This window comes from Rhineura floridana, chromosome 20 (assembly GCF_030035675.1).
Source record: "Rhineura floridana isolate rRhiFlo1 chromosome 20, rRhiFlo1.hap2, whole genome shotgun sequence".
Classification (NCBI taxonomy): Eukaryota; Metazoa; Chordata; class Lepidosauria; order Squamata; family Rhineuridae; genus Rhineura; species Rhineura floridana.
Genome location: NC_084499.1, coordinates 4,412,459 through 4,425,290, shown reverse-complemented (window position 1 = coordinate 4,425,290; position 12,832 = coordinate 4,412,459). Strand labels below are relative to the sequence as shown.

General features: G+C 41.1%; 1 protein-coding gene across 9 annotated transcripts in view; it reads left to right on the top strand.

Moving 5' to 3' along the window:
• The window catches only part of DENND1A (DENN domain containing 1A), a 342,814-nt gene that overhangs the window by 192,091 nt on the left and 137,891 nt on the right, over positions 1-12,832 (top strand). For all 9 annotated transcript variants that reach the window (XM_061604516.1, XM_061604517.1, XM_061604515.1 and 6 more), the window contains one exon: positions 8,028-8,128. In XM_061604516.1, the coding sequence (XP_061460500.1) occupies positions 8,028-8,128 (101 nt within the window). The remainder of the gene's footprint in view (positions 1-8,027; positions 8,129-12,832) is intronic.

Sequence of the window (12,832 nt, the reverse complement as noted above, 5' to 3'; positions counted from 1 at the left end):
TTTGTCTTAGAACTGAGGTGTGGGGCCAGGATTGTTGTCCCTTCCAGCTTTTGTGCTGCTCACAGCATCTTCTCTGCCTTAGGGCTGAATGCTCCAGATCTACTTGCTGCTGGGACCACTTGGAAATGTGCCTAGTTTGGTGTGTATCTTAATGGTAACCTTGGCAGCCTGCAGGAGTTGACAAAAATTCTTAGGGGGCTTTACTGAGGTTTCTTCGCCTTCGAAGTACAAACTTTTTCCTCTTGATGCAGGTGCTTTACAACAACATTTATGTGGCGTTAGCAGTGGCCTGTTTTGTGCTGTCTGACTCTGTCACTTTCTGTGTGTATATATATCTATATAGAAACATATTTTTTTAAAAAGATAATTGATAAACATTGGCTTTCACATGGCTTTATTTGTGACCTTCTCTTGATGAACTCTGATGGCGAATGATAAGAACCACATTTTTCGCAATTTCGTTTGATAAGGATGCAGGCTTAATGCTACTTAGGGTCCATCAAGTACCTGAGAGATGAAAGCTGCAGTGCACTCAAAGGACCATCCGCTCTAAAAATGGCCCCACATCATTACTTGAAAAAAACACAACAACACAAAACACCCCAGTTTGATTTATTTCAAAGTTTAGATCTGTGTATTTCAAGGTTTTAGCAGTCAATAAGTCTATGCTTTTTTAAAAAAATAAGAAAGTTTTTCTTGCTGTTTGCTGTGTAAATTGATATTGATTGGGGGTGTTTCTCTCTCTTTCTGTGTGTGTGTGTGTGTGTGTTTAAATCCATGATAAATGCTGAATGAAATATTTTCTCTCTAATGCTACGGATTTAAATTGTGAAAAGGTGTTTTCTGAAACTCCTGTTTCCTTGTTGCCACTGCTGCTGTTAAGTGACTCTGTAGTCCCAGAGTCTGGTCTTTGTATAATATTGCAATAGATGTCCTGAAAAACAGGTGTTGGGTGAAAGAGAAACAAACTGTGTTACTAAAGAAGAAAACCCAAGCCCTGTTGATATAAAAGATGGAGGGAACAAGCAATTGTCAAGACTCATTTCCAAGTAATATGCACCCTGTGCCTAAATTCCACCATGTTCTTGTGACAGGCAAATTAGTTGGAGGATTTGACCTTTGCAGAAACTTCAGGTATGGTTCTATGCTCTGTAGCTTTTCCACTTAAAATTTTAAGCATTTCATACATGTGACTGAACTGAAAACACATTATTATAAAATAGGGATGGAGAAAGGATTTTCAGAGGCTTGTTTGATGTTGTCTAGCCCTTTTGTAAGTAAAAGTAGATGATACTCTAGGCTTGTCTTTACTTTTTTCTCTCTCGAAGCCTTTTCATAGGTTGGCTTTTTTTTATATCTTTTCCTTCTCTTATTTCTCCTTTCAAGATATTTGTAAACGTTCCAGTTTGTGGGGCAGTTTTTGAGAGAGGGAATCTGTTCTTCCTCTACTTATATGCACCAGGAAAGACAGGAGGGATGGCTCTCTAAGACAGACTTGGACATGCTGCGACCTTCCTACAAGTCACCCCTATAGGCACCCAGCTATGTACTCTGCGGAAGCCAAGATCCTTTAACCAGAAAGTCAATGAGCCCAAAGAATTCTCAGATAAATATGCCAGGGATCCTGGCTGTGACCTGCAATAGGTTCTTCATTCACACAAATATTCACCTGCCCTATATTGAGGTTGCTGGTGGGGGAAACGTTTCTAGGAAATGAGAGGGGGAAAGCCTCAATTTAATGTGAAGCTGCGTTCTTTGGACTGCCCTGAAGTCGTCTGATTTACAAAGCCCTGTCAATGTGGGAAAGTTAAACAAGGTTTGGGGTTGCTGAGAACAGACAGTGACCAATTAACACTTAATAAGTAATTAATGAGCCAAACCCCTAGAAGGCGGCTGCTATTGGTTTTTCCCTTCATTTTGTCTGTGAGTTGCATTGTTTGCTTAAAACAGGCACATAGAACCCAGCTGTCAGGAGCTGTGCTGAGTATTCACCAACTAGACTTTAACTTCAGGTGCTCCCTGCAAATATAACCCAGTGAATTTGGTGAAAGACTCCTGAAACTCAGGGTGCTTCCAGGTAGGAGTTTATTGTAGAATCAGTGCTGCTCATGTCCCCATGAACGGCCATTCATCATCATCATCAGAATGCCAGCCCATACTTTATTTACATTTAATCTGGATTTTCCCTTAACAGCAGAAAAGTCAAAATAACCCCATATACATACACAGTCATTGCTGGTGGGGAAGCTTGTTAGCACATTCTTGTGTGTGAGATAGGTTTGTCATGTGTGTGGCAACGTTTCAGTGGGTGGCCGCTATCACCATACCCGCCAAATTCTCTTTCGCCCAGTTTTGTTTCTAGCAGCCCCAAGTACGAAAGGAAAGAAGGAAAGAAAGCTCTTTCCACTGATTGCTACGTGCCAGGTTTGGAGGAGGTATTCTTCCAAGATCTCCAATCAGCACATATATCAGATTTTTGTTTTTAAAAATGAATACAGAAATCTTGTGCAAGACCTGTTTATCATTGTTGTGCAAGACCTGCTGTGTTGTTGTTTTTTTACAAAAAACCAAATGGAAAGGGATATCCCCCCCCCCCAAAAAAAACACCAAGCATAAGCTTCTGCAATCACCAGCTGGTAAGACTGGTAATGTTTTCTGTTGTGCATTTCCTGGGGATTTTTTTTTAAAGGTGCACATGCGCACACAAATACAGAAATATTTATTTATTTATTATTTGATTTATATCCCTCCCTTCCTCCCAGCAGGAGCCCAGGGTGGCAAACAGAAATGCTAAAAACACTTTAAATCATCATAAAAAGAGACCTTAAAATACATTAAACCGAAACAACGTTAAAAACATTTTTTTAAAAAATCCTGTGCACATGTCCAGAATGGGATGGGATAGGGTAGGGTTGGAGTGATTCTGAAAAAATAGATACCAGTGAAAGCTAACTTGTCAAATGCAGGGGCTTGCTGGCAGTTCACCCCCACCCCTACCTCAGAAACCCCAGGAGGCAGCACCATGGAACCAATCTCATTTTCAACCTGCTGAAATCCTCCAGCTTTGACATTTTGTCATTTCTCAAGTTATCTTCTTATTATCAGCGTGTTTTCTGTGCAACAGCCACTAATCAGTGAAGGACTGTTGTAAATGTGCTTCATGAGTAGTACTTTTTTTTCTTTTTGCGCCGTTGGTGGGTAACCATTATTATGGTGCAAGAACAGAAGGCCTCTTCTCATGAGTAGCAAGGTGGGGAAACCACCCTTCATGTGCATGCCAAAGTGAAGTGTTGCATCTACGTTTTCCCCAATAAATGGCATCATTGCTCTTCTGCCCTGGGGATTCCTTGTTATAGTGGTTACTGCTTTTATTAAGAATCCCATTTTGCCAAATAACTGGAAGCAGTTAAATCATTGTCCATTGGGCTGGAGGGAGAAGCAAGAATTCTCGATAAGCAGGTCTCTCTAAATGCCACTTTCCTCTTTTGTCAGAGGCCTTTGCAAAGAGATGATAGCCTATGCTCCATGTTAAGAGACATGGGCCGGTTTGGAAACAGCCCGGGATTGTTAACATGTTTGCTTTTGTACATGCCACTTAAATTCTTTGACCCGTCAAGTTAGTAAAATTAATGTATCCTCCACAACAGCATTTTTACTGTATGGGTTATGTGAAGCTGTAGCTGCCTCTTGCTTGAAGGAAACCAAGCTCATTCATTGAGCTAAGTGATCTGGTTTCTTACTCTTCCCTAACATAAATTTTGAATGCTGGTTTGGCAGCTCTGAAGTTGCTAGTTAGTAGAGAATAAGATGTGAAAACATGGCAGAGGCCTGACGTTAACTCTGGTGATTCTTCTGCTGGTCTTGATCAGATTCTCAATATACACAGTGCTTGTGGGAGAGAAAGGAGGTAACCCCTCTGTGGCTTCCATTCGGTATCAGCAAGTTTCCCAACAGGTTGTTTATTTTACATTTCTTAAGACACATTTAAGATTTGGTCAACTAGGTGTAGCTCTTGCAAGTTCACCTCAAAGCAGAGCTTTAAATGAAAATGTTAAACTCAAGGGAGACAGAGAGAGACACAGAGAGATCTTTATTCTTAACATTTCAAGGCATACAGTCAGGAGACATCCTCAACTAAGGCTGCAATTGAGTACACACTTACCTGGGAGTAAGTCCCATTAAACCCAATGGAGCTTACTTCTGAGTAGACACATACTCGATTTCAGCCTAAATCTGGTTATTCTTTTATCAGCTAGGGCAGGGATAACTGGCATGGTGTCCTCCAGATATTCATGTGTGATTATGATGATTTTTTGATTTTTCATTTTATTTTCAAAATAAACAAAATAGAAACATAACCAACAAAATAAACACAATATAATACACTATGTAGACCATAATCATATAGATTGTAAAAATTACATTTTTATCCATAGTAAATTATTAACACAATTTTAATTCATAATTAATTTTGTCCCCTTTTTCTTTCCTGTAGGATTGTTGAATATCATTCCTATCCTTTCATTTGTTGGACCATTTAATAATAATGCCATATCCACGTGTATGCCATTGGCAGGGGGATCCTTGTATCTTGTAGATTTAAATAATTGATAAAATCATACCATACTGAAAAGGAATTAGTCCCTTTACTTTGTCCTCTTGCTCTCTTTAAATTATCTGTTAGTTTTTCAACTAGAGCTATATCCCAAACTGTTTTATACCAAGAATCTATATTTCCTCCTTTAAGGTCTTTCCAAGATCATGCAATAGTAATCCTTGCTGCTACCAACAAAAAACTTACCAACTTCTTATTTTTAATATCAATTTCATTCAGAAATAAATTCAGTATTACTAATTGTGGTGTCAATGTGATTTTTTGTTGGGTTATCTGTTCAATCTTCTTAACCACAGATACCACAAATCTTTGACACTCCCACCACATACATATATGTATACCTCTTCTTTGACACTCTCTCCAGCACATTGAAGATGTTCCTGGGATCATCAGTTTTCTAGGTGTCAGATACCACTGATATATGATTTTCAGAGACAATTCTCTGTTTAGCCACTATTGTTTGGTGTGGCGGCTTATTCCATTGAGTTACCCACTCTTCCCTATCTATTTCAAATCCAAGTTCCTTTTCCAACTACATTTTTAATTGTGGTGTATCTCCTATGTCATCAACCAAGATTTTATATGTTTTAGATGTCAGGCCCTTTGAATCCTCTGAATATGCTAGTATTAATTTCTCAAATCTGGTAAATCTGCACGTTGCAGGTTCTTTTATTTCTGGATTATTTAAAAATTTGATTTGATTATCATAATCATTATAATTTATTCAAGAAGCAGTAGGTATGCCTTAACTTTGATTCCTGCACTGAGCAGGATGTTGGACTCGATGGCTTTATAGGACCCTCAGCTTTCCTGTTCTATGATTCTGTTAGCTGCCCTTCACCCAAAGGTCCCAGGGTAGGTTAAACAATTTTAAAATTTGACATTAAAAACAACCTAAAATCCCAAAATAGGGTTGTTCCTAAAAATAGGTGTCAAAGGCCAGGGTAAAGAGGTGTGTATTTTCAGCATTGCCTAAAACAGTCCAGACTACAGCTCCCATCATCCCTGACCATTGGCCATGCTGACTGAGGCTGATGGGACTTGCAAGCTAAAAACATCTGGAGGGTTCCACGTTGGGTACCTGTGAGCTAGGAAGTTCACTCACCTAAGCCAAAAGGAAAACAATGATAAATCAAAGGATGGTTTTTCATAGTAGCTGTGACAGCTCATCCATCTCTTCTAGAAATGGAAACTGGAATGGATGCAATGCAGCAGACTGACCGAGTAAAGGGATTCACCCTTATTCCATAGCATCCTCATTTCTACACCTGTTCTTGAACCAGAATTTTCATTTAGTAGCTTGAGAAGTTGCCTTCAGCTTGAAACCTGTGTACTCACTGTATATCTGGGTGATTTCCACCTCCGTTTAGACTGACTGGGTGGAAACTAGACTTGTCCTGAATATGTGCATGCAGACATTTTTAGGAAGAGGAATTTGAGAGATCCCTCTTGTCCCAGTTGTTTCCCCTCTCTCCTGCTGCTATTTTTGTGCCATACACACCCCTGGCTGTGGTCCTTCCCTGGGCCAATCACGACAAACATTATTATGTCATTGATCCAATTCAGAAGGAGGGCTGAAAGCATTCCCCTCACTTTGAATTGGCATCATCATGTTGTCATACAGCCAAATGTAAACTAATCACAAAACGATTTGGAGTGAGACCAGCACTTCCTGCTTTCACCTGGAATAGTGTTGGGAAAGGCACTGCTTTGCAACCATCTTTGCCCCTATTTGCAGCCCTCCCATAGAAAAATGGTGAAACTTGGGGAGTATGATTGTGGTAGTGGAGTTTTCATGACATCCCCTATCCAGCCCTAAGGAATTGACGTCATGTGCCTCCAAATTTAATGACTGCTGACAATGTGCCATTTCATAAGCTCAAATTCTGTGAGAGTAACTTGGCCGCTCCCCAGTTCTCATTGTGTATAGAGGTTTTGTGGGAGCATCACTGTCTTAACTGAAGTAATATGTGTCCTTTTTATTTTCTGAAATGGGGATTTATGACATCTGCTAGTTTTGAGTTAAATTCCAATATAGCCTTCTGCTGAATTTACCAAGCCACTGAATGAGATGACGAATAAATCAACAATAAGCTTTTATTATTCAAATGGATTAATTTTCCACTATACTAGGAAAGCCGGTATTTATAGACACAAAGGGAGTGTAGGGGAAAGTGGTGAATTAAGGAGTGTATTCAGTGCACAGGCTATTAGCTGCTTGATCCCTCTTTCTTATTCTGTGCCCGCACCCCCTGCCCTGTTTGTCTTAGCAGGAGATTTGCATTGCCAAAGTCTCTTGTGTGAAGGTGAAGGCCACACCCCTTGTTGTGAACTGTTGTTAACAGGCTTCTTTCTGTGTACAGTGCTGTAAAATAACCCTTGATCGGTGCCATTTGCGAACGATGAAAGAGCAAAAGTTGGATCAGTATAGAAAAAATAATATTAGCTGTTTTTGTAAGGCTTTATTCATTTGGAGGGTGGGTCAGGAAAGGAAAGGGAGAACTGAGGAGTTCCTTAATGATTTTATCTGTTGAAACTGGGTTGTAGAGGAGTATGGCACCACTACCGTATAAATCTGCATTGTGTTGTAGTATAGCCACTCTTAACTTAGTATAATGTTTCTTTGGCCACAGCACAGCATCAAGTTCTGGTTTTCACATTAAGAAGTTTGTATCTCAGTCATAAAACTCACTTAGGGATTACACTTGGCACATATAGCCTTTCCCTGGATTTGATTGTGGGGGAAGAAAAGAAAAAAGGATTTAAAAAAATCCATCTGTTTTTCAAGCAGCAAATGGTGAAATCTATTTTTATTCATTTTTTTATGGCTGCTTTCCTGCATCAAGGTTCTGAAATGCTCTGCTTCTTGAGAGCGCCCCAGAATCTCTGGCTTACCCCTTATAGCTTATCCAGATTGGTCACGATCCAGCAGCATGATGCCACCCGCAGCCAGCATTCGCTGACTCTTTAAGTACAAACAGAATTGGATTAATAAACAAATTGGGTTGAAGCAATTCATGGAAATGGACATGCCACCTCTTTGACACTTCTGCCTGGGCATTTTCCATAGGGTCACTTACTTCAGTAAGCTGTCGTCCTGCTATTTGCTAAAGATACCTGGGTATTTTGTGGTGAATATTCTAACCTAGATGAAGTTTCTGAACACGTGTGTCATCGTAACGTCTTCAGAAGCTGACTTGCTATTTGTTTATTTATTTAACTTACATCCTGCAGTTTAAAGTGGTTCAAAAGTCCCTAACTTCCTTCATCATCCACAAAAGGTCCTCGTAGTAGGTGGTGGAGGACGCAGCAAGAGGATGCACCATCTCCACGGAGGTTATGGTGGGGTGTTGGGGATAGTGTCATCTCTTATGCACGCCTATGCTGATGATGTCATTTTTGTGCCTTTCAGTTAACTGCCTGTATCCATGGCTCTGCAGCTATGCTTTATCCAATGTTTTGGCAACATGTTTACATCCCTGTTCTTCCCCCACACCTCTTGGACTACTGCTGGTAAGGCTAGATGACTTTTTCTTTAAATCTGTCTTACAAGTCTGAATGTTTAAAGATTTCAGTGGTGTTTTTTTAACAATGCAGCTGTTCAAAGCTCTGTCAAAAGCGTGTGTGTGTGTATGAATATTAAGTGGTTGATCCAGAGATACAGATTTTTCATGGCCTAATTTAATAGTACAAGCCTTGTAAGTTGCTCTAACATATGTTCCTATGCAATATTTTCATAAAGAAATTTAATCATATAGAATAACTCTCGCTGTCTGCAACAGAGTTGAGAGGAGATCAGCAATTCGGGGTTTTCTTTATTTTGAGTTTCTCTCAAACTGAGAAGATGCTTGGCTTTGCAGTTTTCCACCTGTTCCGGTTACGACTTTCATTATGTTGACTTGCAAGATAGTGTTGTAATAAATAAAAATCGGATGTTTGCAGAGTGGGTGGTTGAAGCCTTTTTCCTTCCTTGCTGCACCTTGGTTTCCTTTCTCCAAAGTGGCAATTTGCTCAAATTCTGGGTGTTGGCTGTCGCTGCTGCCACCCCCTTAGATACCTCTGCTGTAACTCTTGGATGATTCTCGCAGCTTTCTCCAGTTTTTCACTTGCTGACTGGGCTAATGACTAAGACTGGTCCACTTCACACCTCTCGGAGTTCCTTGTATGAAGACAGAAATACCTTTTTAAGAATCAGAGTTTTACAGCACCTTTGATACACACAAAACACAAGTTTTTTGTGTGGTTTCAGGTTGACCTCTGAGGAATAGTGAATTTTTTTTCTGAGTCTGATTGCTTTGTGGCTGTGATGTGTGCATGCCTATTGGCCAGCATCTGTAACATCACGAATTCACACTTTGGAGCATTTAAAAAGAAATTGTAAGGGGAAGGCTGTGTGTGTGTGTGCGTGTGAACAGTAAACACAGCTTCCTCTTAAAATAATATTAGAATTTAAAATAGCCTGTCCAGTGCACAGGAAGAGGGTAGGGCAGGGTTGATTCAGCCAGTGATTGACTAGTCTGCTGTGTAGCTGGGATGTGAATTTCTGTCACTAGGGTTCATCCAGGTGAAGAACCCACTTTGAGTGTTCCAAAAATGCTACATCTGTGTCTGCCTTATTTGGGTTTCAGTAAACTTTTAGGAACCAGTTTCTCACTCATTTCTTCGCTGCATATATTGCCTTCCCTCTTTACCTCGGATATCATGCCAACTGCCATGAGAGTAGGGTAAGTTGTAGGGTTAGGGTTAGGTAGATCAAATTGATTTTGAAATGGGTCTTGGTTGTTTTCTGGCTGATTGGGCTGGCACTCCTTTCAAAGCCCTTCTTGATCTCTGAAATGGAGAAACAAGCCAGATGGTTGACACAATTGATCCTAAGTACCCTCTTTCGCTTGGTAAAGCCTGGAAAGTTCCATGGTACACCTTGGAGGTGAGGGCAATGAAGCAAGCCAGGAGACAGCTACAAAGCAATCGGAGAAAAGCTCCAGGTGAATAGGCTCATTATTTGAAACTATTCAGTGGCAGTGAAGGCAGAGAAGAAAAGACACTTTGCTGTCTCCATTGCATCTTCTATATGCTGTCCAGAGGAACTTTCTAGGTGGGTTGAGTCCTTTTTCATGCTAGCCGAAAGGAAGTTGTGGAACCCTCCGTGGCCCACTGTGACTTGTCTGCGATGCATTTTGAAGATAAAATCACTTACATTTGTTGGGACCTTGACTCTTCTGTTTTAGCAGGTCAGTCATGTTAACTGCTGAGTGGGTTCATCCAGAGCTTGGGAGTGCGTTGTCGTTAGTATGCTTGTGACACATAGCTCTATTACTCTTTTTCAAGTCAAGCAGACATGCCTGGCCTCAGTAATGAACTGGACAAGGGCCAACAAATCGAAGCTCAGTTCAGATAGGGCAGACACTGTTAGTAGGAGATTCCTCAAGCTGAGTTAGGAGAGGTGCAGCCTCTTTTGGAAGGAGCAGGTACACAGCTCAGACTTACTCCTGGATCCATCACTATCATTGGAAGCACAAGTGATCTTCATAGCATGGAATGCCATTACCAGCTTTCGCTGGTGGCCCAGCTCTAACCGAGAGTGGGTATGGACAGCCAAGCTTCAATGGTTTACATCCTGAAAACCTCTAGAGTCCTACAATATGTATGTTGGGCTGCCTTTGAAGACTGTTTGGAAACTGCAGCCACTATAGAAATCAGCAGCTGGTCTATTGATTGGAACCAGGCAGAGAGTGAACATATAATGCCAGCTTCGGCCTGAGTGTGCTGACTGGCAGTTTGTTTCCAATCCCAATTCAAAGTGCTAGTTTTGACCTATAAAGCCTTACACAGCTTAGGACTCCAGTACCTCAGGGGACCCTTTCCCCATATGAACCTACCATTATCCTAAGATTAGCATCCAGGGTTTTCTCCATGAGCCCCTTCCAAGAGATGTTTGGAGAGTGACCACAAGGGAACGGTCCATTTCTGTGGCAGCCCCTGTACTTATGACCCTGGGAAGCTCACCTGCTGCCACCGTTGTCCTCTTTTCCGCACCAGATGATGATGTATTTATTTTCCCCGTACATTTGAATAACAATAGCAGCCTGACTTTTTAGTGGCATTTTTGGTGTTCGTTCCCGTGGGAGGAGAAGGACACCTCTTGTATTGAAGCTATGATTGTGGATGAAAATTCGCATTTAGAGAATGGCTTTGTTGCAGATTATATTTTTTATTATTTTGTAAGTCACTTTGAGATTTCCTTGCCTGTGGGAAATGACAAATAAATTTAATAAACTTAAAACTAACTGAACTTGGCTGCCCTGATCATTAGTATTGTGGTGTGTTTGGGGACAGCCACTGCAAGCGCTCGGGGGAAGTTGCTGTTTGCTGCTTCAGGCCTCCAAGAGAAAACGACTTGCAGCAAAATATAATTATGGTGGGGGACCCAGCTATTTCTCGCCCTTGATTACAGTATCCTGTTGGCAAAAATATTGGTTAGTTACATACATTTACTCAGCAGAGAATGAATAACGGTTTCTCACTCCCCTCTCCTTGCCTGCATTATTCAACATATAAAGCTTCTTGCTTTGGCAGCAACTAAAATTTACCAATAAACACCTGCCACATTTGTAAGAATAGCTTTTGAAGTTCAGCTCCTCCCGTTCCATTGGCAACATCCCTACAATTTGCCAGCTAGGCTCATACTGCTCCCATTTCTCTCCATTCTAGTTAGCTTTGTTCTGTTGCTTGTTAATTTCACTCTTAAGGAACTGAACAACAGGGGAAGGCATAGAAGGCTTTGCAAAGAGAAGACATACAGGTTCTGAAGAACACCTGATTGACCTGGAGGCTGGCATTCAGCTGAGGCTGTGCGCAGACCTCAGGATTGGTGAGCCAAAGGGGAAGACGCCTTGTTTCCTTGTTAGATGAGTTTGCTGAAGGAGATTTGTTAGCTTATATAAATTGAGAAGAATGGTGACCTGGGGCACCTTACAGTCCGGGAGAAGTACATGAGAGGCCTTCCTAGTATTGGCCAGTCCAGATACTTACCTGGTGGTGCCAGGCTGCATATGTCGGAGGAATTGCATGACCCTGTCGCCTCCGCCAGGCAGATGGCATCACACATACACAATGTGACCTGCCCTTATTTTATTGTGGAATTCTGTTGGAAGTTGCCTTGAGCTTTGGAAAGACAGGGTATAAATGTTTTTAATGAAGTAACTACAGATGCCCAGTTCTGTCCAGCGTCTAGGGTAGGGGGAGAGATGGCACAGATCAGAATGTTCACATCCTATATGGTGATCTGTGTGTGTGTGCTCCTACACCATGTGGAAATTGGAATCTCTGGAACATTCTTATGATGATTGGGTTTGACATTCCTAAAGAGTTCTCCCTTGAAACAACATGCAGTATGTAATAACGGCACTAAGGTGCGATTTTTACTTGAAAAAAATCATTTTATACTCTACCCTTCCATGTTAACAGACAAGTATTCAAACAGAAAGGGCGGACTGACTGCATTTGAATGGCAGGTGCAGGTATTTGTTTATTATTATTGTTATTATTTATTGCATTTGTATACCGCCCCATAGCCGAAGCTCTCTAAGCGGTTTACAACAATTAAAAAAATTTAAAACAAATATACAAATTTAAAAACACATTTTAAAAACACATGCTAAAGGAACTGCATGGCTAGCCACGGTGTGTGTGTAGATTCTGCTGCAGTGGCAACTCCCACAGCAGATGAGGCAAGCCGCTTGAAAAACTGCATACCTTGTCCTGTCGCGGACTCTCAGCACTGTAGGAGAGAGGGCTCTTTGCACTCTGCTCCCCTCTGAGTAGCTCCAGGACACAAACAAGGGTGCATCTGTTCCCCTTCCCCTGTTGTTGCTTCATGTGCTCTAAAGTTTGTATCAGGTGAGCCATTTTTCTAACGCGCCTTGTGCTTACATATCTAAGCAGGCATCATGATGTGTGATGATTTGGCTTCTCTGTCAGATATTTTCATTTTGTTTTTGAGACTAATTTTTAAAAAATATTTAACCACTAGGAGGAACAATTCCAGGGTTGTATATGAAAACCCTATTCGTGGGGTAGCCATAAGTCGGGATCGATTTGAAGGCAGTCCATTTTCATTTTTCCGTTTCATATTCAACCCATTGTTGTCTTTTAGAGGGATTGGTTGGGTACCCAATGGAGTTTCAAACAGAAAATCCACACTTGAAGGGGATACCA